Source organism: Protomyctophum bolini, assembly GCF_963924005.1.
Source record: "Protomyctophum bolini genome assembly, chromosome: 9".
Taxonomy (NCBI): Eukaryota; Metazoa; Chordata; class Actinopteri; order Myctophiformes; family Myctophidae; genus Protomyctophum; species Protomyctophum bolini.
Window position 1 is genome coordinate 3,391,394 of NC_137870.1, and position 27,870 is coordinate 3,419,263.

At 44.4% G+C, this 27,870-nt stretch overlaps 2 protein-coding genes across 2 annotated transcripts in view; one reads left to right on the forward strand and one right to left on the reverse strand.

Moving 5' to 3' along the window:
- tpst1 (tyrosylprotein sulfotransferase 1) overlaps positions 1-27,870 on the forward strand; it is a 224,171-nt gene that overhangs the window by 148,384 nt on the left and 47,917 nt on the right. The window lies entirely within an intron of this gene.
- Positions 1-27,870, reverse strand: part of sgsm2 (small G protein signaling modulator 2) — a gene marked incomplete at both ends in the record, with an annotated part of 132,013 nt that overhangs the window by 64,003 nt on the left and 40,140 nt on the right. The window contains 5 exon segments of the mRNA XM_080771550.1: positions 780-914; positions 3,429-3,577; positions 4,747-4,814; positions 5,694-5,867; positions 19,624-19,792. Of these exon segments, the coding sequence (XP_080627676.1) occupies positions 780-914; positions 3,429-3,577; positions 4,747-4,814; positions 5,694-5,867; positions 19,624-19,792 (695 nt within the window).

Sequence of the window (27,870 nt, forward strand, 5' to 3'; positions counted from 1 at the left end):
GAACAGTGCACTGCCGACGACAGATGTCCTTAACTATATCACGTGTGATATGCCTTCAGTGATGAATTATTAGGACAAATATCTGAGCTGGATGAATGTGCTTTTTCCAATGGAACGTGCAAATTTCGATTTCTTCAAATCTCTTTACTCTTTACTCTAGATGTCTAAACCCAACTTTTGTCACACCATCATATAATATATGATGGTGTAATATATTCCATAAAAAATATATTTCTCATAATAAAAAAAAGTACATGGCAATTTGAGGTGCTCAACATGAAAATGATATTTTTTAAAATATTTCTAAAACTAAAAATGAGGCTGGGGAAAATGTATAGCCAGCCGCTCAAAACAGGGTGAAGTTGTGTCGTGTTTCAGGGCAAATAATGAGCAAGGGTTCTGGCTTCTTGATAATAGACAATCTACAAGCTCACAATACACCGTGAGCTTGTAGATCTGCTTTTTTCACTATTTTTGAAACCTTTTTAGAAATAATGGCATGCCCAAAACAGGAACACCAGGTTGAATGTGGTTAGACCGGCATAATAATCAAATTGAAACGTGCGCACACACACACGCACACACACACACACACACACACACACACACACACACACACACACACACACACACACACACACACACACACACACACACACACACACACACACACACACACACACACACACACACACACACACACACACACACACACACACACACACACACACACACACACGCAGTGGAGAGAGAGAGAGAGAGAGAGAACAGGTTCCTACCGGCTGCACCAGCACGTTGTTCTTGCCATAGAGGAGGTGTGTGCGAGAGTTCTGGTGCAACGACTCAACGTACTCCCTGGCAGAGGCAGCGAACTTGTCCTCAGACATGTTGACACTGGACTGCCTTTTACGGAACTAAGGAACCCAAAGACAGACAGAATGGATTAGAAACAGTGTCGTTTAATCCTGGTCTCTAAACTGCCTCCCCCTGGCCAGCCGGGGCGCCTGATGGAGGGGAAAGGAACTGGTTGGAATAACGTGTTCCTTCCACGCGCTACGTCCAACCAGGGAAACTCCCCCCTGTCAGGTGTAAAGGAGCAACTTGGACACTCAGGCATGAAGGAAGCATGAGTTAAGTCCGTTGCTCTCCCCTTGTCCCCCATATATGGGGACTAGGTTGGTGGAGGGTGTGTAGAGCCCAGGATCACATTAGATGATTGACACAGGGGGTGAAAAATGGGTTACATAAAGAATATATAAAAAAAAAGAAAGAAACAGTGTTGGAGACTGGCAGGTTTAATGCCACACCTGAAGATGAGAGATATTGTCTGTTCTGTGATCTAGATGAAATTGAAAACGAAGTTCACTTTTTGTTTTGCTGCTCTAAATACGATGCCTTAAGGGATATTTTGGTTAATAAGATGTCTTCTATATATGTGGGGATTTCCTAGATTTAAATGACTGTGTAAAAATGGAGATATGTTTTGCCAAAGGGACTTTCGTTGTAGCAAGATTTTATTTGTCAAGCTTGGGAAAGAAGACAGAGTACTCTGTATACATCTGAGGTGTAATATAATGAATTATGTAATGTAAACATGCTGTAAAATGCATAAATTATGTAATGTAAAAACATGCTGTAATTGCAAATGTGAAATGGTGTCTTATAAACCCATGAGGGTTGGGCACAAGGTGTGCATGACACGAAAATAAATAAACAATCAATCAATCAAAAAAAATGTTGTTTTTGTCGACTACCTTTTTTTACTGGCGAAAACCTTACATGGAAACTAAATGAAAACTAAGTTACGGTGACTAAAACTATAAGACCGAATATGTCGACAATATTTTGTCAATGAATAAAGACTAGACTAAAATGTTATAGGAAGGGACTATAGTGGACAAGAGATCCAGTATAAGTCATTTTTACACTTGGTTGCTGCATGCTGAAAATACATATTTCCCTAACCAATAAGAGTGCAGAGGGGGGGGGGGGGGGGGGGGGGGGGCGGGTGAACCAATAGGGAGCCGCCGTGGGTTTCCAGGGCTAGTTTGAATCCACCCCTCTGGTCCATGAAAAGCTCGGTTACTTTCAGGATATTCGATGTTGTTGGCCATTATTGGGCTTGTTTTGGCTTGGAAGATTTGGCTTACTTCTCTCGCTAAGAGTTGGCTTGTTTTGGGCTTGTTTTTTGGAGGTAAGTAAAGTAAGTAGCCTTGCCGAGCCATGAGGTCCATAGGGCAGGAGCCTATCTCCTGATTCTGTAGCGTGAGGCAGCTTGATGTACAAGTACACCCCCTGGACATGACGCTAGTATGTCGCTAGTATGTCCCAATCCAACCCTTGATGCTGAGTGTCAAGCAGGGAGGCAATGGGTCCCATTTTTAGAGTCTTTGGTATATGACCCGGCCGGGGATCGAACCCCGACCTCCCAGTCTCAGGGCGGACACTCTAACCACAAGGCCACTGAGCTGGGGGTTTTTGGAGGTGGGTTGGCTTATTTCTCTCACAAGAGTTGGCAACACTGTTGGAGTAGGAGGAGGCATTCTTGCTGCGTGTGCCACAACACCACAGAAGCAGTAGACTACTGGAGCCATGCTGTGTGAGAGAAGGCATTTCAGGTAAACAGATAAAACCTGCTGTTATGCAAAGTATAGTAGCTATAGCCATTTTGATTTGGGGGAACTTGACAAGGCGTGAATCTAGGGGGATCGAGGCACACCCACCAGCCTGTATGCAAGTAAAACCACTGGGTATACTTCTTGGAAAGTCTGGTGACGTGAGGTTAGATGCGTCTTCTCTTGAATCTAGTATGGACGCACGCGCACCATTCCGTACCGTTTTTGTTCCACGCCATAGTACTGCGTTCTACGAGCATGACACCACTGTGCGCATGCATACATACACAAACAAACAAACAAACACCTCCAGACTATAGAGCACCGAAGTCTGACGTCACTTTCAGTAGAGGGCGTCAGTCCCCAGGTTCATGTATTTGTTTAGTTGCATTGAAATCCCCATTGAGGCGATTTTAGATCGCCTCATATAACAACTGTGTTTGAAAAATAAACATGTCACCCCGGCCGCTTCACTCATATGGATATGAAGAATCAACCTGACTGAGAGAAAACGCTAATGTTACTGCTGCTGAATTAGTTATATTTTCGCTAGAAGCAGACTGTATCATATATATTAGTGACTGACTGTTGCAAACGATACAGAGACACCTCCCTGACAATAATGCCGAGACAGCTTGTTTATTTTCGGACCACAACGCTTATAGTAGACGATATTAAGATCACCCCATGTTATTCTCCATGGAGAAATTACTTCCGCGAACCAGGGGAATCAAAGGGATGAGCGAGTTACGTCAGGACTTCGGTGCTCTATAGCTCCAAAGACGTGCCCCCCCCCCTCCCCTCCCCCCTCACCCCCAGAGCAGGCCTGCGGCTGGGCGAGGCGTCCTGGCTGCGGTGAGCTCCGTGGATGCGGTGGCGTTGGACCAGCTCGTTGGCCGAGGGGTCCGTCCAGAAGTGGTCGGACGTCTTCAGCTTGGTGTACTCCAGAGCACAGGGCCCCACTGACGACACACACACACACACAGTCATACACACACGCGCGCGCGCGCACGCACACGCACACGCACACACACACACACACACACACACACACACACACACACACACACACACACACACACACACACACACACACACACACACACACACACACACACACACACACACACACACACACACACACACACACACACACACACACACACACCATAGACTGTAAAAAATATGGACAAAGCGTTCCGCGGGTCTAACATGAATGTAAAATGAACCCTCTCTCTATGTGTCAGTCCTTGCCATGGAGGCAGCCACCTTTCTAGATCCGGGCCCAGGCCCAGCTGGCCCATTGGCTGGCCCAGACAACGAGGCGGGACTTCCCCCCTTCTTCTTCGTTGGTTTTTATTTTGACTCGAGTGGGTGGGGGATCCCATTCATAGACTGTAACGGTAGCCACGCCCCTCAGAACATGCGCGACTTTATGGTCCTTTCTTTTATACATGGGACCATAATTTTCCAAAAAGAATATTATGACATTAGAAATGAGACTTTAAACTAGTGACTGGAAGCAAAAAGTATTCATGACCATGTTTATTAAGGTAATACAGTCTAGGTGAAGTTGGGCCCAAATACATGGACTTCTATGGGGCTATGGGTTGTTCTGGGTCCAGTGACAGCGCCACAACAGGCCATTATATGAACTTTCATTTCCTTAGTGGCTTCACAAAATATCTGTCTGACTGCCCCCCTGACACACACACACACACACAGTCATACACGCAATGTGTGAAAACATACTGGAAGAGGTTCATATTTCTTATTTGTATATAACTGGACCGCGAAACAACCAGCATTTCATTGATGATTTGATCTCTGACGGTACTGTGTACGCTATAGGGCATTAATGCTATAACCCATTTTGGTGTTAGCATCATGTCGTGCTTTAGCTATTGAAAAATAGCAGATCTACAAGCTCATAGCGCGCCACCGAGTGGCGCGATACGAGCTTGTAGGTCTGCTATTTTTGAAAAATTTGAAAAAAATTGAAAAAAGAACGACTGACATTTTTTAGAATCTGATCTCGGGTCAGAATGGGTTCATCAGACCAGTGTGTGTCCAGTGGAAAACCTCGTATGAATCTGATCTCAGGTCAGAATGGGTTGATAATAAAACTCACCGAGTAGAGCAGCCAGGATGGGCCCGTACACGGGGTCGTGCATCAGAGCTTCTTTCTCGTAGTATTTACTGTATAAAAAAAACACAACAGACACAACATGATAATTATTATGAAGCAAAAATATATATATGGTTATACAGTCCAGAATGCAGAGAATACACTCTTTATCCACACTTTTCCTGGGCTGTGTGCCTGTGTGTGCTCCAGTTCCTGTTGATTTCATTGGATATCATTGGTCATCTGACCAGTTTCATTGGCTTTCATTGGATCAAATCGACAGGAACTGGAGCACAGGCCAGGAAAAGTGTGGATAAAGCCCTCTCGAGAAAGCTGCACATTTCAGGTTTCATCTGTCATATTAGGGGCTCTGCATGCAAACCTGAGTTGGGCAATTGGACAATATTTCACACAGCACACATACCTACTGTAAGTGCAGGGGGAGAGGCTAGACAAGACCACATAATGAAGAGTTATTATTGGGAATTGATAACTCGTTCTTCAGCAAATTATTATTAAGACAAATGGCTCCTTTATTCTAGTCAATGAGGCAAGAAGGTACCTCAATCAATATTAACCCATTTTGGTGTTCTTAAAGCATTATGTTATACTTTAGCTATTGAAAAAGTAGCAGATCTACAAGCTCATAGCTCAAGCTCTGCGAACTTGTATAGGTCTGCTATTTTTGAAAATTTGAAAGAAATCTTTGAATATATATATTCTTTCAGAGTGAACGTTTTAAGCTCAAATCTTTGCTTCTGGGGGAGGGGGGGTGTTCTGGAACAACATAAATATTTAGCTTGTAGGTCTGCTATTTTTGAAAAATCGACTGACATTTTTAGAATCTGATCTCAGGTCAGAATGGGTTAACCAGACCAAGTGTGTGTCCAGTGGAATAACCTCGTATGGATCTGATCTCAGGTCAGAATGGGTTGTATAAAACACCTCACCTGGAGGTGTCCACGATGTGCTGCACCAGCTTGTCCAGGACCTTGTCGAAGAGGGCGATGCGGACCCAGATGTGTCGGATGGCCTGAGCGGAGAGGAGGGGCTGCGGCGAGCGGTTCGATGCCGTGGAGGAGCCCTGCCGGCGCAGCGGTTCATGACCCACACTCTGGGCTCTCCTGGATAAGCGTTATGAAATAAAGAACATCTCCATATAAGGGCATATAAAGGTCAAAACTATTGTTAGAGTGCGGGTCCTGTCACATTCTCTCTCCCCCTCTCAGTCTGTGACTCCACCACCATGGCCACTCCCACATTCATTTCCACCACACTGCAGTCCCACAGGGAGAGTTGAAGACCCTGCATCACACCTGGGGATCTATAAAGACGCTGGCCCAGGACAGACTGAAGTGGAGATCCTTTGTTGCTGCCCTACATGCCAGCCGGCGTAAAGGGCAGTAAGTAAGTAAGTAAGCAGTCCCACTTACACACCTGTCTTCAACTCCCTCGTCAGCCCACCTGTGAACACTTTGCCAATCAACCTGCTCCTATCCACACTTGTCCTGGGCTGTGTCAAGGACTGTCTAAAGAGGACAAGAAGTGAAGACCGCAAGGGCGCCGCCATGTTGATCACATGGTGCTCCATGGAAGGAAAGGAACATGCGCAGTTGCAGACCAAGGCTGCATAAAGTTTCTTTCCTTCCATGGAGCACCATGTGATCAACATGGCGGCGCCCTTACGGTCTTCACTTCTTGTCCTCTTTAGACAGTCCTTGGGCTGTGTGTGCTCCAGTTCCTGTCGATTTGATCCAATGAAAGCCAATGAAACTGGTCAGATGACCAATGATATCCAATGAAATCAACAGGAACTGGAGCACACACAGCCCAGGAAAAGTGTGGATAAGACTGGACTCTTCACAAACTCTCATTGTCAGTGTAAGATCTGCCTTATTCTTTATTAAATACTTAAACACTATTCTTGTTTGTTGTTACTCTGCACTTGGGTTCGACTCGGTCTACATCCATGTCAGGTCCATCAATACCAGTGGGTCGGAAAAAAGTATATACTCGAAGGTTTTACTTTAACCCATTTTGGTGGCGGGATTATATTATAACCCCCTTTTGGTGTTTTGTGAATTATGTTGTACTTTAGCTTTTTGGAAAAAATAGCAGATCTACAAGCTTGTAGCGCGGCACCGAGTGCCTCGCTACGAGCTTGTAGGTCTGCTATTTTAGAAAAGTCGTGAAAATGTGGCCCGAATGTTTGAATGTAACGTTTTTAACTCACATCTTTGCTTCTGTGAGGGTCCCCGTTGGAACAACATATTTCCAGATGGGGGGGTTGCGGTGGCCAATTATACATATAATTTGTGGGGGTCCTTGACATGACATATTTTGAGCACCACTGATACAGACACATGAGGTTTTTCCAGAAAATTGTCATCACTTAGAAGACTTTTTTTTTTAAATGTCGACGTCAGGCCTATAAATGGGTAAAACTGCCAGGTGGTTCCGGACCGCGAAGCTTTGCGTTGTTGGCAAGTGGAGTGGAGAGTGTCGAAGTGATCAGCAAAAACTTCAACATTATGTTATTGTCATAAAAAAAACAAAAAAAACAGGCAATCAATGTAAAGCCAGGTGAAGGGAACGCTGTCAATGGCACACTGTGTGTGGGCTGTCTGGCACGTGTGTGTGTGTGTGTGTGTGTGTGCGTGCGTGTGTGTGCCAAATTATGTGTATGTGCTTGTTGAAGGAAGAGAGAGAGGGGGGGGGGGGGGTGTCAGATACTGCAGTCACGATGCCTGCAATGCTCTTCACCTAGTCTGTGTGTGTGTGTGTGTGTGTGTGTGTGTGTGTGTGTGTGTGTGTGTGTGTGTGTGTGTGTGTGTGTGTGTGTGTGTGTGTGTTGCCTGGATTGATTCCACTGTGTGTCGGGAGGGGCAGTCAGTCAGAGACAGAACATTAAGAGTATATTCTTCTCCTCCAGATCACAACCACCAACACGGTCCATCCTTACATCTCACTGTTTCTATACATATTTTGGCTGCATTGGACTGATATGAATGCTGTTTAAAACACATTTTAGACCCGACGTCGAAATAAAAACAAAGTCTTCTGAAGGAATATATATTCATAAGATTTGCGCCGCATTTTCACGATTTTTTTTCAAAAATAGCAGATCTACAAGCTCATAGCGCGCCACCGAGTGGCGCGCTATGAGCTTGTAGATCTGCTATTTTTCAATAAGCTAAAGTATAACATAATGCTTAGTTAAAACACCATCCATTTTGGATGCTGCATTTAGAAGCATCGTCACCTAACTGGTGTGTGTTTTAGAGCAAAAGATTTGCTTAAAACATTCTATTTTATTTGTACTATACTTTGCAAATACTGTAATTGTATTGTAATACCGTAATGGATTGCAGTAATGTTTGTCGTGGAAATTTAGGGATAAACATTGTAATAATACTCCAAGTTACAGGCTGTTTTCTGTCCGCCTGTTTGTTTATGATGCCACTGCCCCATTTGGTGAATGCCTTGAGGCTATCTATATGTTGGGGGTTGTCTATGTGAGAACAAGCTATATAAGCTGATGTTTCTTGTCATTCTGGGAGCCAGACTGGGTTTCCATGCATGTAACAGGTCATGTAAGTCTTGTCTCCTTACTCGAGTAAAATCCTTATACTACATAACTCTGACATTTTGTGCTGCCTCATTATTCATTGTTTATGAATTGTCTTTTGAGTATGTGTCCCACAGATTGCCTTTACATGTTCACATTGGGTTCTGTCACAGTATAATAATGACGTGTTTGAAGTTTTCCTCTCTTGGTTAACATTTGAAGTTTTCTTTTAGGATAACTTGAACAGTCGTGAAACGTATTTTACCAAAAGAAAGTTGGCGTTTGCATTCGACTCACAACACAACTGTGACCATCTGTAAATGGTGCATTTATATAGCGCCTTTATCCAAGGCGCTTTACATAGATTGTGCATTACATTCACCCATTCACACACACACACTCATACACAGATGGCGGCGGAAACCATGCAAGGCACCAACCAGCACATCAGGAGCAATTATAGCCGGGGTTCAGTGTCTTGCTCAAGGACACTTCGACACTATAACTCTGGGGGAGCCCACAGGGTTCGAACTGGCAACCTTGCGGTTACCCCTAAGCCACCGCCGCATCTGTGCACCTCATGAACCTTAATTTGGCAGTTTAAAAAAAATCCCATTCATAAACTACTTTAAGTTACACAGAAATATGATTCATCAGCGCAAAAGTATGAGATAAAAATAAACGAATAAAAATAAAATGACAACAGACATTCTGAGCTTAATGGAATTTGAAGGAGACTATTGACTATAGAGACAGAACAGTAATGCAGGTGCTTTGTGCTTTGGCGGTTTTTCAGTGGTTCTACGATTTTTCAAAAATAGCAGATCTACAAGCTTGTAGATCTGCTATTTTTCAATAGCTTAAAGCATAACATAATGCTAACACCAAAAGGGGTTCCCGCCCCAAAATGGGTTAAGCTCTGAAGCCATTCATGAGCAAAAGCAAATATAATTATTAATTGAACATACAGTACCCCAGATGAAGTCAAAATTCATCAGTTGGATCTGAAATATATAACCTTTGAGAGAAGTCATTTTCTAACAATATATGTCACGGTTTTGAGGTTTATCGAGACTTAAATGATATAATGTGACTCCGTGCTAAACATCTGTCCATTGATGTAACCATGCACAGCAACAGGTGTGTTCAATCATGGAGACCGTCCAACCGTCGGTGAGTTCAAACATCCGTTTCCCGCGTATCGGTGTACACATACTGTCACGGTGCGACTCAGGATATGTAGGACCCAATTGCAGGAACAGAGCAGGAGCAGAGCAGGTCAAATGTAGGTGATTTATTCTCCAAAACACAGGAACACAAGAGAGAATACAAAGAACACTACCAGAACATAACTAGGACTGAACACTGTAACAACATCTAGAATCAAGCAGGGAACACAAGGGACTGAGGGTTTAAGTAGACACAGGGATCACAAGACACAGGTGAACAGAACAAACAATCAACACTGGGATTGGCTGGGAGACTAACAGGACACAGCTGATTGGCTGGGAGACTAACAGGACACAGCTGATTGGCTGGGAGACTAACAGGACACAGGTGGAGAAAACTATAGTAATCACAGGGAGGTGAGACAACACAGGCAAACACAACTATAGGCAGGACAGGAAACACTAGGACAACACTACATAATAAAAGTGTACAACAGACTGATATCGTGACACATACAGTCTCTTTGTTGAATCCAAAATGTCAACAAATGTCAACACGTATAACCGACTGGCTGGCTGGCGATTATACATCCTGAGCTAACGAGTCAACGTGAATATGACAGAGGAATAATGCCACCATGATTAATTCCACGCCGCGACATTTAACGTGATCTGAATTTCAATTCTTCTTCCAGCCCATCATCCCCAAAGGCAACACGCTCACCCCCCCATCCCTTATACACCGTATAGCTATACAGTCCTTACATGCCTTATAATACACCGGACATGGCATACTGTATACACAACCTTCTCATGTCAAGCACGAAGCACCCCCAAATTGACACTTAATTGGCCCGCGGATATGTGCCAGGGACCCCCATGAGAGAAAAATAAGAGCATTTTTATGGCTCTAGCAGTGATTCTCAACGATAAAAAATGTCAAGGACCCCCAGTTTCTACTTAGTAAGAAGCAGCTTGCAGGGCCCTGTGCGAGACTATGGTCCCTCCCCCTTTCAGAACAACGAGTGGCCCAATGCATTTGTCCCATGCAGGCATTTCAATTCTTTTTAATTTAAAGACTTTTTAAGCGTTGTACGAAGCCAACTCTTGTCGTGACAAAATCATGACAACACACACAATATTTTGGACCAAACAAAGAATTACAAAGAAGAAAAACAACAAAAAAAGTGTTAACTTGTAACCTGCCGTTTTTTTCTACTTTCTAATTCTTTGTTTGGCCCGAAATATTGTATTTGTTGTCATGATTTGTCACGACAAGAGTTGGCTTTTGGTACGACGCTTAAAAGGTCTTTAAATAAATACGTTTTGAAATGCCTACTCGTTGTTCTGAAAGGGGGGAGGGACCGCGAAGCTCTATTTCAAATAGGTGCAGCTGCTGCTTCGATTCGATTTTTTTCCTATTTTTTCTTCATTCCTTTTTATATTTTTGTTGTTGCTGCGCAGCAGTTGAGGAGGAGAACGCAACTATGCATTCCTTTAAGCAACACAACTCCTGCAGCTGCATCCATATATGTTTAGAATTTGCATCAATGATCAAATTCCAATAATAAAAAATAAACTTTATTTTGTAAACAACGAAACTGAAGGAGCAGCGGCGCTATCGGCTAGTCTAGTCCCAACTCTAAAGTGTGTTATTTTCCATCACTGTATTTCACAAGTAGCCCCAGATCGTCCTTGGAGAATTACAAACACGACGTCTGCTTGTGTGAACATGTTGAGTCTCACATTGAAATGGGCCAACACTGCCTGTCCACACAGACATGTCCCATTGTGTGGTTTAACCCAATCTGACCTGAGATCAGATTCTATAAATGTCTGACAGTTTTCTGAAAAAGCCATGTTTCTATATGTCAGTCGTTCTTCGATTTTTCAAAGATAGCAGACCTACAAGCTCCAAACCTCCAAAAACAAACCCAATAATATGATCCTATATAATCCTAATAAACAAGATTTGATGCATTTATCATTATAAATACTATGTATGTCTATGATAATTAATGTTTTAGTAACTTATTATACTAATAATTAGCCTATAAAGAAAAGAAAAGGATCTCTGGAAAAAAGGACGCCAAAAGTCGCGGGAAATAAGCAGACTTGGCAACCCTGCTCCATGGAAGGACAGAAACATGCGCAGTTGAGACCAAGGAAGCTGAACGCGGAAGTGTTGGCTGCCTAAAGCCCACTGCGCATGTTTCTTTCCTTCCATGGAGCACCATGTGAGCAACATGGCGGCGCCCTTACGGTCTTCGCATCTTGTCCTCTTTAGACAGTCCTAGGGCAACCAGGAAGAGCACCATATAGAAATAAAACGATAGAGGCCGAACCGGAGCGACAGCCCCACCCCCTGGGCTCTACACACCCTCCGCCAACCTGGGGAGAGCAAAGGACTTGAACTCAGGGAGTTTCCCTAGGTTGGACGTGGAAGGAACACGTTATTCCAACCAGTTCCTTTCCCCTCCATCAGGCGCCCTGGCTGGCCAGGGGGAGGCAGTTTAGAGACCAGGATTACTGCATGTTTTTTGTGCAAGGGTATACCTACCCTATAGGGGACACGGGGAGAACATGTGAGGGTACCTACCCTATAGGGGACACGGGGAGAACATGTGAGGGTACCTACCCTATAGGGGACACGGGGAGAACATGTGAGGGTACCTACCCTATAGGGGACACGGGGAGAACATGTGAGGGTACCTACCCTATAGGGGACACAGGGAGAACATGTGAGGGTACCTACCCTATAGGGGACACAGGGAGAACATGTGAGGGTACCTACCCTATAGGGGACACGGGGAGAACATGTGAGGGTACCTACCCTATAGGGGACACGGGGAGAACATGTGAGGGTACCTACCCTATAGGGGACACGGGGAGAACATGTGAGGGTACCTACCCTATAGGGGACACAGGGAGAACATGTGAGGGTACCTACCCTATAGGGGACACGGGGAGAACATGTGAGGGTACCTACCCTATAGGGGACACAGGGAGAACATGTGAGGGTACCTACCCTATAGGGGACACGGGGAGAACATGTGAGGGTACCTACCCTATAGGGGACACAGGGAGAACATGTGAGGGTACCTACCTACCCTATAGGGGACACGGGGAGAACATGTGAGTATCTGTGTGTCAGATTGTGAAAATAATAGTGATCACAATAATATCTACTACGCGCTCACATAGGCAGAAGTTACTTGGATTTTATTGTACCTTTTTCCTTCTCATTTAGCATTCCATCGTTGCTCAAAAACCTACAGTAAGCACTTCTTCACCACTGGCTCGCCTCACTCACGCTCACGCTTGTGCTGAGACACACCTGCACTATTATATTGTGCAAACGTGTGCGCACTCATTTGCACATGCATGATGCACGGGTATACTGTATACACAGCAGGTGCATTTTACTCTCCTTACTGTATAAGATGTGGCACACATCAGTGGTGGAAAAAGTACTCAATTGTTTTACTTAACCCTTTGACTGGACACTCTTAATAAGATCTTATTGTGCATTGGGCCAGATTTCGCGACTTTTTGAATGACAATAGAAATATGTGCGATATGAGCATGCACAATGTCAGGAAATGTCTCATTTTCAAGCTGCATGTCTGTACTTTACAATGAAAAAAGAATTATGATTCTAGCATTTTCCATTGTTTACTAATAAGCATTTTAGTACACCTTGGTTTCAGTGAACTAAAATCGTATGATATTTAGTCGACTAAAACTAGACTGACACTAAAACATTCCAGGTGACTAAAATGTGACTAAAACTAAATGAAAACTATTCAAGAGACTAGGACTAAAATGGAAATTTGCTGCCAAAAATAACCGTGATCTCGACTCTACACCATTTCATTGCTGGTCAGGTAGACACCATGCTCTACCGTGCAAAAAAAAGGAAATGGGGGGTAAAAGGATCCAATGGATCCAATGTAGTTATTATTTTAAAATTATATATTTTTTATCCCACGATTTTGTAACCCATTTTTCACCCGTGTCAATAATCTAATGTGATCCTGGGCTCTACACACCCTCCACCAACCTAGTCCCCATATATGGGGGACAAGGGGAGACCAACCTAGTCCCCATATATGGGGGACAAGGGGAGAGCAACGGACTTGAACTCATGCTTCCTTCATGCCTGAGTGTCCAAGTTGCTCCTTTACACCTGACAGGGGGGAGTTTCTCTGGTTGGACGTCGTAGCGCGTGGAAGGAACACGTTATTCCAACCAGTTCCTTCCCCCTCCATCAGGCGCCCCGGCTGGCCAGGGGGAGGCAGTTTAGAGACCAGGATTACTGTATGTTTTTTGTGACGGTACCTATACCCTAGGTAATGTAGTTATTATTTAGTCACAAGATCTTGTTCAAAATTGATGATAAGTACACTTAAACCAAGCAAAGATAACAGATCTACAAGCTCACGACACCTCGCACCATCATAGATTGAAGGCTATTTACACTGCTTCCTGTGCAACAAACACACTTTGCACAACAAACTACCACTCTTACTACGTTAAGAAAAACAACCTACAAGTTGGAATATGGAGATATACACGTTTTCTGCCCTACAGAAACAATATGTGCTACTGTATCTCTCTCTCTCTCTCTCTCTCTCTCTGTATCTCTCTGTCTCTCTCTCTCTCTGTCTGTCTCTCTCTCTCTCTCTCTCTCTCTCTCTCCATCTCTCTCTCTCTCTCTCTCTCTGTATCTCTCTCTGTATCTCTCTCTCTCTCTCTCTCCCTGTGTATCTCTCTCTCACTCTCTCTCTCTCTCTCTCTCTCTCTCTCTGTGTATCTCTCTCTCTCTCTCTCTCTCTCTCTCTCTCCTCTCAGCAACAATAGTGTAACGAGGTTGCTACGGCAACTGGAGTAAATGAGCAATGAAGCCCTGTGTGTGTGTGTGTGTGTGTGTGTGTGTGCGTGTGTGTGTGTGTGTGTGTGTGTGCGCGCGCTCGCGTGTGTGCGTATGTGTGTGTGTATGTGTGTGTGTGTGTGTGTGTGTGTGTGTGTGTGTGTGTGCGTGCGTGTGTGTGTGTGTGTGTGTGTGCTATTCAAGATGTGTATATTTATTTATTTATATGTCACTCACTCATACAGGTAAAAGCAGCTAAATTGAGTATAGTATGCGCGTTTGAGCACGGCATGAACTCCCTGGAGTATGTCTGACTGAACTAACCCTGCAGGCTACGTATCATTTCCAAAAATGGGAAGGGTGGGATATATTCCTTAGCCTATTAGGAAAGTGCGTGAAAGATTTCACGCTACGTTCATGATTTGAGACTTTTTGTTCAAAATGGGGCCAATCCTGCAAATTGTTGAAAGCCAATGTTAGCCAATTAGGATGGAATATGAAATCTCGGACAGATCTGTCTTGAGCACATAGAGATACTGTGTAACGATTTGCGGGGGTTTTGTACAGCATCTGGAGGAGTTATATCGAAAAAATTGTTTTGCAAAAGTCGGCCTCCTGGTGGCGCTATAAAAGGCAGATGTGATAAAATGCAGGTCAAAGGTTTGTCCTTGGCCTCTAGGGAGTGTGCGTGCAACGTTTCACGCAGATCGGTGCAGTATAGAGGGGGAAAAAAAGCAGAAAAGCTGCCTCATGGTGGCGCTATAACCGTTCTAGAAAATTTGGAGCAGAGGTTCATCGTTTGGCATGCAGGGTGTGTGTGTGTGTGTATATCAAATGGAACACAACCACCCTAAAGACTAATCATTGTGTATATTCCTGCACTATACCTGCATCCAGTGATCTTGGTACATAGAAGTTGATCTATTGAAGATTCTGACCTTCAAATGTACATCATTTTTGTTCTGATTGTATTGCTGTATCGTTGTATTGTTCTTTCTGCTTTGGCAATGTAAACATATGTTTTCTCATGCTAATAAAGCCCTTTGAATTGAATTGAATTGAATTGTGTGTGTGTGCGTGCGTGCGTGTGTGTGTGTGTGCGTGTGTGCGTGTGTGTGCGTGTGTGTGGTGTGTGTGTGTGTGTGTGTGTGTGTGTGTGTGTGTTGGCATCGACCGGGTTAATGGTGCCGGAGATTAGCTGGTAACAGACGGACGGACGGACCAACCTTCGGCTGGTGGAGACTACTGTATATGTTTTGCATGATATAATAAGGTATAAATGGCTTATAATATGGGGTGTTGCGTACAGTAGTACAGTACAGTACAGTAGGATACATACAGACCAAAGTGCCAAAGCATGCATGAGTTCTGGGTGGGGGACTGACTGTATGCGTTCTGTCTCGCTCTCTCTGGGGAAATAAAACACAACCAGATTGATCACATCATCCCCCACATGACACACACACACACACAACCAGTGGAGACATCCCAGTATGAGGAAACTGACCTCATCCAGAGATCACATAATGCATCCACAGAGGAGATCCCGTGTGTCTGCGTGCGTGCGCGTGCACGTGCGCGTGCACGTGCGTGCGTGCTAATGTTAGTAGTGATGCCCCCCCTTCTCTGCCACGGCGTGTGCATGTGTTTGGTCCGACGTACTAAAAATCCGACAGGCATTCGTCCGACAAACACAGGAACACGAGGAAACTAGGGAATAACTAGGAGCAAGAAAATAACACTAGGAATATACGAGGAGCTAAATAACACTGACACAAATTACGAACCAACAAAGAACTGAAAACACAAGGGCATACTTATTTATAGACATGGGATAACTAGACACAGGTGAACAAAACTCAAAATCAAGACAGGGATTGGCTGGGGGACTAAGAGGACACAGGTGATTGGCTGGGGGACTAAGAGGACACAGGTGATTGGCTGGGGGACTAAGAGGACACAGGTGGAAAACAAGGACTAATCACAATACAGGTTAGACAAGGCAGGTACAGAACTACAGGGGCAGACAGGATGGGCACAAAACAATACTACAAAATAAAAGGTACACAAGTTAAACATAACACGTCACGAACCGTGACACTAACCTTACAGGGAAGGTTTTAACCTGCCACGCATGCCGGGAGCCACGGGTGAGTTTGAACTTGCCATGAGTTACTGTAGTTTTAACCTACTGTACCACGCATGTCAACATATTTTCAGATGGGGGTCGGCGGCCAATTACATATACTTTTGGGGGTCCTTGACATGAAAATGTTTGAGAACGACTGATATAGACCGATTCCGTAGCGGTTTCATGGTCGCAGCCTACGTATTTCCTGTAGGCGGACTCGACGTAGCTGCGGGGTTTAAACCCTCACCAGGCGCATCTCTTCCACTACAGTGAACGGCAGAGTGACTGATGTTAGTTTGCCTCAAACTTTACTCTTTTACCTGCTTTTTTACTAACACTAACATTACAAAGATGTCCAGAACATCGAGATGAACCTGTGTAGTTTATGGCTGCTCCAACAGTAGTGGCAACATAAAAAATAAATAAATACAGAATGTCAAAATATCCACCGCGGTGGCTGAGACCAGAGCCATTGAGTAATGGTTGAGACAAAGCAGTGAAAGGTCCTGAAAGATACATAATTTCAGCCTTACCCAATACCCAATCTTTCTGTTTTATGAACACAAGGCTGCTGTATTTTATACCTCATACTAAGCATTTAAAGTATGAGGTATAAAGTACAGCAGCCTTGTGTTAATAAAACAGAAAGATTTGGTATTGGGTAAGACTGGCGTTATGTATCTTTCACTGCTTCGTCTCAACCATTACTCAATGGCTCTGGTCTCAGCCACCGCGGTGGATATTAGACATTCCGTTTTTTTTATTTTTTATGTTGCCACTACTGTTGGAGCAGCCATAAACTATACACAGGTTCATCTCGATGTTCTGGAGCATCTTTGTAATGTTAGTGTTAGTAAAAAAGCAGGTAAAGGAGTAAAGTTTGAGGCAAACTAACATCAGTCACTCTGCCGTTCACTGTAGTGGAAGAGATGCGCCTGGTGAGGGTTTATCCCCGCAGCTACGTCGAGTCCGCCTACAGGAAATACGTAAGCTGCGACCATGAAACCGCTACGGAATCGGTCTATACAGTAGAAACATGAGGTTTTTCAGAAAACTGTCAGGATTTAGAAAGTATTTTTAGAATCGTCTAAATGGGTTAAATGCAAATTGAAAATGAATGGCCATTTTTTTGTTTGTGTAAACACAAACATTGAAGACAAAAAGTGAGGACGCAAAAGTGTGTTTGGAGCGGAATGAGATGATATATTATATTATTATTATTATTATTATTATTATTATATTATGATATTACTTCTTTATGCATGTTCCTCAATGATTGGGGGTATTTAAATTTGTATTAACGTATGCTATTTCTATTTTTGTATCACCTGAAATAAAGCCACTTAATTTCTTTATTTCTTTGTAGGCATTTTGAAAAGCATTTTGTGTACGTTTTTTGCAGGTATAGAATATCTGTACTTTTACTAGTAAAACATTTGAGTATACTTTTCCCCACCACTGTATGTACAGTATAAATAGATACTGTAGATAGATGCACATACACACGCACAGGCAGACACATAGACAGACAGACAGTCATATAGACGCACGCACACGCACACACACGCGTGTGTGTGTGTTTGTGTGTGTGTGTGTGTGTGTGTGTGTGCATATGTGTGTGTGTGTATGTGTGTGTGTGTGTGTGTGTGCTTTAGCCCTGGAGTTGTCCATGGTAGCCATGTGGCTTGGGTTAATGGACACCTAATGGACTTGCAAACAGCTTGGCTTGCAGCTAAGTGCCTGCAGGCAAAGCCGTTCATCATATCGCGCGCACGCACGCACGCACGCGCACACACACACACACACACACACACACACACACACACAGACAGAGAGAGCTTATGACACAGCGCCAACACAGCGCTTCCAATACACACTCCCTGCCAGACGTTTTGTGACTGCCGCTGGCGACAACATGATCATATTTCACTCTGTTATCATCCCTGATGCATCAACCTATCCTGCTTTACTGCATTTTGTCCTACTGTATTATAACTGAACTGTACTTATCAGCAGCATGCATGCGGCGACGTCGACGACGTCACAAGTTGGATGAAGAGATATAAATCACGAGTGGACGAGAACGGTGGTAAAAGTGTCTGTCACTCACACGGCTGCCTCTAATGTTCTGCTTCATGTGTGCTACAGTATACTGTATGTTGCTGCGTGGGTTCACACGTGACGCAGGGTGTCAATCTGTCACCGCGAGTCGTTGTGGCTGACGTGTCGTGCAGCGGAGCGCTCGTTGACGATGTACGTCACGAAGCGTACGTATACGTACGTCTGACGAGCACGAACGTAAAGGACAATATAAATATAAAAGACTGGGGTTAAAAAAAACTGGCAGGGGCTAAAAATGGTTAACCCCTTTTGGGGGGCGGGAACCCCTTTTTGGTGTTTTAAAGCATTATGTTGTACTTTAGCTATATTGTAGATCTGCTATTTTGCTTGTAGATCTGTTGTTTTTGAAAAATGGTGAAAATGCTGCGCAAATCTTTGGATATATTCTTTCAGAGCGAACGTTTTTTTAACTCAAATCTTTGCTTCTGGGGGGGTTCCTGGAATGACATATTTTCAGATGGGGGTCGCGGTGGCCAATTACATATAATTTTTGGGGTCCTTGAAATGAAATATTGAGCACCACTGCACTGATACAGAAACATGAGGTATTTCAGAAAATTGTTGGGATTTAGAAGACATTTTTTTTAAATGTCAACGTCAGGCCTAAATGGGTAAAACAACACTTGTGTAGCTTCTGGGGTGAAGTGTCGGATGTACAGTACTGTCTCCTTCATGTCACTGGCGTCCATTGAATGGTAGACCAGTGGTTCTCAAACCTTTTCATGTCAAGGACCCCCAAATTGACCTATTAAGGTCAGCACGGCCGGTGCCTCATGTGGCTCAAGGCCACCCAGACACGGCACGCCTCCGTCATTGACGTCAGGGACACAAAAATACCGCCGTCACAATAGCTGATAATGACATCCCCCCCCCCCCCCCGAACCTCAAATGACGTCACATTGTAGGCTCTACACAGCGCCGAACCGACTTTTATTCGGCTCTAAAATAGGAGTATGAATCGGCCCTATAAGACTAAATAAAACGTTATAATATATAATAACTCTATAGTTTAACCGACCTGGTGAGCTCGGCCTGCTGCTGCAGCTGCTCCTGGACTTTGCGACACACGTCCGCCGCCGTGGCGTTGACCTTGCCGACCTTGGTGAAGAGGGCGGCAATCTTGTCGCTGCGCAGGAAGCCGGCCGCGCGCCTCTTCAGCATGTGACCCAGGCAGGCCTCGATGGCGCCTGGAGGAGGTGGAGAGAGAACATCTTAAGAGATTAACAACCCGTTTAGACCTGCAAGGACGATTCTACAAAATGTCTTCTGTTTAGATCCTCAGATAAAATTATATACTGTGCACTCTGTGCACATCGAAAAGTAAGTGATTAGAAAACAACCTGTGACATGTCTTCTGTTATTTTCCGGAAGTGGTGATTACTTTACAAAAGGTCTCAATTGTTCATAAATAATGTTTGTTATGAGCTGGTCCAGCCGGCTCCATTCACTGCCATGTATTCATTGCACTTCCTGTGTGAGTTTGGCTCCCATGAAAGTGTCCATGAAAGTGTCACGTGACCACTTCACTTCCTTCTCAGAGCTTCCTTGCCGTTAACCAGCAAGAACTTTGTCATAAGAGCGTATGGTGGCCTGGGCCTTGGCTCAGCGGTCCAGGCACCTTGGCTGGTAATCCAGTCTGGCAGTGTGCCGCAGGTTCGACTCCCGATCCCGACGGCCTTTACTGCATGTCACCCCCTTAGAGTATATATACAATAGAGAAGACACCCAAGTTCTCCTCCCGTCCACTTGCATTGAGTTGCTCAGAAGCGCATGAGGCGAATCCACTCCTCCTTCCGGTTTAGGAGCAGTGTGCATTCTGGATGGATTGTCCTCAAACACATGAACGCGCGAGCGACCGGCAGAGTGGACGGAGCCTAGTGCGCGTTCATGTGTTTGAGGACCAAACCTTACCAAACTGCAATACCTTCTTCGGCCACTATGTCCATTGCGCTTCAGGATTTCCTCTGGGTGTCTTCTCTATTGTATAATAACTCTATGGTCACCCCCCCCTCATCTCTATCTCCCCATTTCCTGTCAGCCTACTGTCTGTCCCTCTATACAAAATATAAAATAAAGGCGAAAGCCGCCCAAAAAAAAAGTATTTATATACTTATCTATCTATTTATCTAAGTATACCTGCATTTTACCTTAGCACCACCCACCTGATCCAGTCCCTCACCGTCCTATATATGGCCACCCACCTGCACCCCCCCCCCCTCCTTGTGAAAGGACTGCCCAGCCCAGCCCCAATTGAATGCCACAGACGAAAAAAACAGTCCACACTATAGATCCATAATGTATAATTGATAGATAAGGGGTCAGGACAACGAGGTCCTTTTCGTGGAGGGGTCAGAATGTATACTCAATTGTATATACTCTCAGAGTTACAAATAAGTAGGCTATGTAAAAGGTATGGATTCGTATTGTTTTTCTTTGCCAACTGCAAATAAGAGAGAAAAAAAATAAGAAAGGAACTTGCAATGCAATATGGATACTGCTGATCCTTTAATAGTAGTCATGGTTCACATGACACGCTCGTCCTTCACGCGCGGAAATGGGCCGTGTACATAAACAGTTCAGACTTATAAAGTGCTCAACCTTTGGGGTGCTAGATCCTAGAAGGGCTAAGCTACTTAATCCATTCTAACCTGAGATCAGATTCTAAAAATGTCTTCTACATCCTGACAGTTTTCTGAAAAAGCTATATGTTTCTACTGTATGTCAGTATGTCGTCCTTCGATTTTTCAAAAATAGCAGACCTACAAGCTCGTAGCGCGCCACTCGGTGGCGCGCTATGAGCTTGTAGATCTGCTATTTTTCAATAGCTAAAGCATAACATAATGCTAACACCAAAAAGGGGTTACCCCGCCCCCAAAATGGGTTTTAATAAGCTTCTCTGTGTAGCTAGAAAATGCATTTTGTATTAATTGGATTCACGAAAAAAAGTACTTCCAATGGAAGAGGTTCAGTGCCAAATTAAAAGAGAGAGAAAATTACTTTATGAATAGAATATGGCAGCCGCTGATAGATTACTTGCCCAGGGATGTATCTACTGTATACTGTGATTTATGAAGGAAGTGATTCATTGGATTGGAGAGCCCCAGCTGTACTCTTGGCCCATGTGTATGTGTGTATATATTTGTATTTATATTTTTTCCCCTAATGAATAACTGACTGTATTGTGTACGTGCTGCTCGCCCATTTTCTTTTGTTTGTTTGTTTGTTTTGTTTTGTTTGTGTGCTTTTTGTTTTTCTTGTCTGTTTTATTGCATTGTGCTTATAATTTATACCTAATTTATACCTTTCTAGTGTCTCACTTCATCTATACATTTGATTTATGTGAAAACCTAAGAATTCAATAAAACGTTATAAAAAAGATATTTCATATTGTTCAATAAAAAGCATTGTCGTGCCAGAGAGAGAGAGAGAGAGAGAGAGAGAGAGAGAGAGAGAGAGAGAGACATTGGTAAGCAGCCAGCACTGCATCATGTGGAGACGATAGAACACAATATGCATATTTCTGTCAACACACTGTCGGCAGGGGAGACGTTCTTCCTGGGAGCGGGGCTGTGGCGATGCTTAACCCATTCTGACCTGAGATCAGATTTAAAAAGTGTCTTCTACATCCTGACAGTTTTCCATTCTGACCTGAGATCAGATTTTAAAAATGTCTTCTATACATCCTGACAGTTTTCCATTCTGACCTGAGATCAGATTCTTAAAAATGTCTTCTACGTCAGTCGTTCTTCGATTTTTCAAAAATAGCAGACCTACAAGCTCGTAGCGCGCCACTCGGTGGCGCGCTATGAGCTTGTAGATCTGCTGTTTTTCAATAGCTAAAGCATAACATAATGCTAACACCAAAATGGGTTTCCACGCAAAATGGGTTAATAGACCTACTTTTTATTGAGTCAGGCTGCAAACAGAGACCCCTGAAATGAGATTATATACCTCAGCAAACCCCCACGCAATGAGGCAGGTGAGAGATATACAGTCAGACTTTTAAAATATTTACAAGGTCGGGAGCCAGAAACCTGTAACAACGGCCCCCGTTCCCTCCCACACACACACACACACACACACACACACACACACACACACACACACACACACAGAGGTTTTTGTCTGTCCATTTTAGGTGGAAAAGCCTCCTAGCATTAAACCGTGGACTAAGTGACAGCCCCATGGCTGCCCCGTATAGTGGATGGTGTGGTGATGCTTTTCAATGTGATGCTTCAGACTGCGGTGGGAATGTGTTTAACAGAACTGACGCAAGACAGACAGACAGACAGACAGACAGACAGACAGACAGGCAGGCAGACAGGCAGGCAGGCAGGCAGGCAGGCAGGCAGGCAGGCAGGCAGGCAGGCAGGCAGGCAGGCAGATAAGGTGCGTGTGGAGCTCTAATGGGTTCTCCAATCAGTTTCCCCCCCGAGGGCCAAGTTATGTCTAGGCCTATAGGGTACCATGGAGGGCCTATTTATTGTTATTGTCTCTTTTGAAGAGCACTTTATAGCACAGTTTAAACAACATAATGAGACACAGACACAATTCAGACTTATTAGAATTTTAGTATTCGAATATGGAAGACAGCGTTCAAGCGTTACAACGGAACACCACAGAATCATAAAACACGGGACGTGATGTTAAGACTGTCCATTGTGCCAATAGATGGTGTGGGCTCACATGAGATTTGCCTTGATGTTAAGAGTGGCATTAGGAGGTGTATTTCTTAACTAGGGTATGATGTCTAAATTTTGGGACACATCCTCAGTAGTGTGCCTTTGAATCAGCGGGTGTTTCAGCCTTCCAACACTATATACACCCTCATCAAAGGTGGCCAGCTAAAGGGTGATCAAGCCTTAGCTTGTGTCCCATGCCCCAATCATTGAGATTGGTGCGTCCTCTTCCCTGAGCCAGCCATGCAGCTGACCGCATACCTCATATGCCCTCATGTTTGAGGGGTTTGAATGGAGTTCTCAGATGTGTGTGGGTCTTTCCTTTTAATCCAGATCCACTGGCTGCCTCTTTCAGCTGCTTGAGAAAGTGTTCTGATTGTCTGCCGCACAGAGCCTGTCCATGGATGCCAAGTTCCTTCAGTATAGCCTGATGGTGGAAGAAGCCACAAATCCTCTGCATCCCACCTCGACTGGACAGACTTTTTGCATTCCAGCCACGCTGAATTGCGTCTGCATGCCAGCTCTGTGTATCGCAGTTTATTGCGCTCATATAGGCCTCCTCAACAGAGTTCTCCCATGGGAGAACTGTCAGCTCTATTATGTACACAGACGTGCGTGAAGGGGACCAGATGGTACCATGTCTGGCCTAAGGTTGGTGGAAGCAATCTCAGGTGGAAAAATGAGTTGCTGCATGGCCAATATCGACAAGCATCTTCCAGTCCCGGGCCATGGCTACGTAGGTGTCCAGTTTCTGGCTTTGTCGGAGGATACTTGGGCTTTTCTTGTCCCTCCCGGATGAATATTGTCGTTTTGATGGGATTGCTTGTTCTTGGGGGTAAGGAGTTTGTTTGCACTCCTCTTGATCTCAAGTGCTGCAGGCCAGGCTCTTTGAGGACCTGATTGTGCCTCCAGGTGTAGCGGCCTTGTGTGAGGCTGGTCTTGCAACCTAGACATGATGTGTCTGAGAGGGGGAGCAGGTTGGATCCTCGCCATACCACTGACGTAGGTTTTTTTTGGTGATGATGGCAGCACATCATATATAGCTCTTATGATGAAGCTGGTGTTGCTTGCTTCCATTTTCCCATAGCTCACTCCAGTTGATCTTTCTCCTCTCTCCAGACCTTCCCACCGCATCCATTGCCCCTGTTTGGCAAGAGACACATGCAGCCTTTGCACTTCTTTGCGGTCTCCTCTTCCCTGTGTCCAGTGGAAACCTCGTGTGAATCTGATCTCAGGTCAGAATGGGTTAGACAGCCACCGTCCTAAAGCACTGACTGTAGGGGACGGTGGGAGAGGAGGGAGTCTGGCTAGTGTTTTACGACGGTAATATAGCCTGCTGTGTGTTTATTGTCGGACTCGCACTATAGGCCCCTCTCCGCCTGCAAGCTTGTCTACAATGCAGAACAGCAGGGTGTACGTGTGTGTGTGTGTGTGTGTATGTGTGTGTGTGTGTGTGTGTGCGTGCATATGCATACATGTACCATTTAAAATAGGATTTTCCCTCGCTCTTTTTTTCTGAAACTACGAGCGCTGTCCGTGGTTTTGAACAAACATCCGATGTTCGGACCTGATTTGTGAATTTTTCGCCGCATCACTATGCTTTAGCTATTGAAAAATAGCAGATCTACAAGCTCATAGCGCGCCACCGAGTGGTGCGCTACGAGCTTGTAGGTCTGCTATTTTAGAAAAATCGACTGAAGAACGACTGACATAGAAACATAGCTTTTTCAGAAAACTGTCAGGATGTAGAAGACATTTTTAGAATCTGATCTCAGGTCAAAATGGGTTAAATATAGTGTATCATACAATCAAATGTTTTATGGATCGAATACGAGTGAGTGTGTGTGTGCGTGCGTGCGTGCGTGAGTGTGCCTGGGTATTTGCATGTGAGAGAGGAGTGTATAGATTGTGCTATGCAGTGTGAAGCCGTCATGCTGTGTGGGAAAAACAAAAGCGAAACAAACTCACATCAGTGCGATTGTCCTAATAATCCCTCAGTGACCGCTGGCCTCGCCTGCACGCATCCATCCACCCATCATCAGCCTCCCCCCTCCCTCCCTCGCACAGCCTATTAATAAGTAAGTAGTCTGACTCCCGTAAGGGGCTTCTTGGGCACAATAATTGCTCTGCATTCTGTCCAGTTGCAACTTCCTCGCGGTTCAAGGCATCTATTGTCAATATCCAATTTTCAGCGGTGGAAGAAGTACTGATTCTTTTTTACTTAACCCTTGACCTATACCGTTGACGGAATTGATGGATTGGAAGCAATAAATCGAAACCTTCCGTTGACGGAATTGACGGGTTGGTTTTATTCCCTGTAATCAGGGGCTTAAATGCTAAAATAGACGTGATAGACATGTATAAATATAGGCCAAGCATGTAGGTGTAGGCACTGGCTGTGAATATAAGGACAGTTTTTATAAAGTGATGCAAAGTGTCATGAATGGCGGACTCATCTTCAAAGTGCTGTCCCATTTCTTTGGAGCCCAATTTGGGGCCCTTGCAGCCTCTCACCCTGAAGCACTTACAGCTGACGTCATTGAAGTCAATGAGGGTCCAGGGCTCAGGGCTTTGAGGGAGGCAATTGGGATTGGGCCTTATTAGTCCCCCCAGCCAATCCCCGTCTTGATTTTGAGCTTTGTTTCACCTGTGCCTAGTTAGCCTGTGTCTATTTATACACTCCCCTGTTCGTTCAGTTCCCTTTGCTAGTTCCTCACTTCATGTCCTGAGTGTCTTGCTCCTCGTGTGTCTATGTCTATGATTCATGCTCATTTTTATATAATTCTTCATTCATCATTCTCGGACATTTAAACAGAAGACTAAACAATGGCTACTGGAAAAGGTTCCCCTATAAAAGGGTCATCTTTAGAGGGATGGATAGGGACGTACTGTACTTGTTGTGTTGTATTATGTAATGTATATGTAATGTTATGCATTTGTGATGTATTTTAAAGTATTGTTCCGTTCAGTGTCAGTGGAAATAAGTCCGAGATGTAGATGAGATGAGATATACTGTATTAACCCCCGAAGCTCATAGCGCGCCACCGAGTGGCGCGCTACGAGCTTGTAGGTCTGCTATTTTTTGAAAAATCGAAGACACTGTTAGAATCTGATCTCAGGTCAGAATGGGTTAAATCTGACTCCGAGAACAGAGTGAATAAACATGCATCTTTATCTGTCTCTCACCTCACACAGAGACTGCACTGAAGGTGACTCACTGAGTCACTACACTACACAGCTGCAGTCATGGTCTGAATAATTGCCGCGGTCCTTGAACATCAAAGACGTCAGCTTGTGTAATGTTGTCCTTGTGCCACGACTCGAGTGCCACGCATATATTTACTGAACACTGTGTATTCATAATATAATGCCTCTCTGGACGATGTGTCACCGAAGAACACCAAGGAAAACCTGTAGGTTGTTTTATTAAACCCATTTTAGACCTGAGATCAGAATCTAAAAATGTCTTCTATACATCCTGACAGTTTTCCATTCTAACCTGAGATCAGAATCTATAAAATGTCTTCTACATCCTGACAGTTTTCCATTCTGACCTGAGATCAGAATCAAAAAATGTCTTCTACATCCTGACAGTTTTCCATTCTGACCTGAGATCAGAATCTAAAGATGTCTTCTACATCCTGACAGTTTTCCATTCTGACCTGAGATCAGATTCTAACACACGGAAGAATGGTGGTTCTTTAATGCATTTTGACCTGAGATCAGATTCTAAAAATGTCTTAAATCCTGACAGTTTGAAAAAATAGCAGACCTACAAGCTCATAGCGCGCTACTCGGTGGCGCGCTATGAGCTTGTAGATCTGCTATTTTTAAATAGCTAAAGCATAACGTAATGCTATAACACCAAAAGGGGTTCCTGCCTAAAATGGGTTAAACCCATTTAAACCTGAGGACGATTCTTTACCAAATGTCTTCTAAATCCTGACGGTTTTCTGAAGAAAGAAAAAAAAAATACCTATGTTTCTATTTCTATGTCAGTGGTGCTCATACATTTTCATGTCAAGGATACCCCAAAAATACACGTAATTAGCCGCCGACCCCCCCCCATCTGCAAATATGATGAGTTCTAACCAGATTGCAAAGATTTTGGGTTAAAAAAACGTTCTGCTCTGAAAGAAAATATAGTCAAAGATTTTGCGCCACATTTTCATGATTTCTCAAAAAAATAGCAGACCTATACAAGCTCGTGGCGCGGCACTCTGTGCGGTACTATGAGTTTGGTGTTTAAAACACGGTGGCACAGTTGGTAGTGCCGTCGCCTCACAGCTAGAAGGTCCTGGGTTCGATTCCCACTGGGGACGCTGTGGGCACTGGCGGCGTGTTCCCTCCTCCGCGTCATCAGTGCCCATACCTGAAGGCGGGGGTTGGCGATAGGGCCTTTCTGTGTGGAGTTTGCATGTTCTCCCCGTGTCCCCTAGGGTAGGTACCCTCACAAAAACATGCCGTAATCCTGGTCACTAAACTACCTCCCCCTGGCCAGCCGGGGCGCCTGATGGAGGGGAAAGGAACTGGTTGGAATAACGTGTCCCTTCCACGCGCTACGTCCAACCAGGGAAACTCCCCCC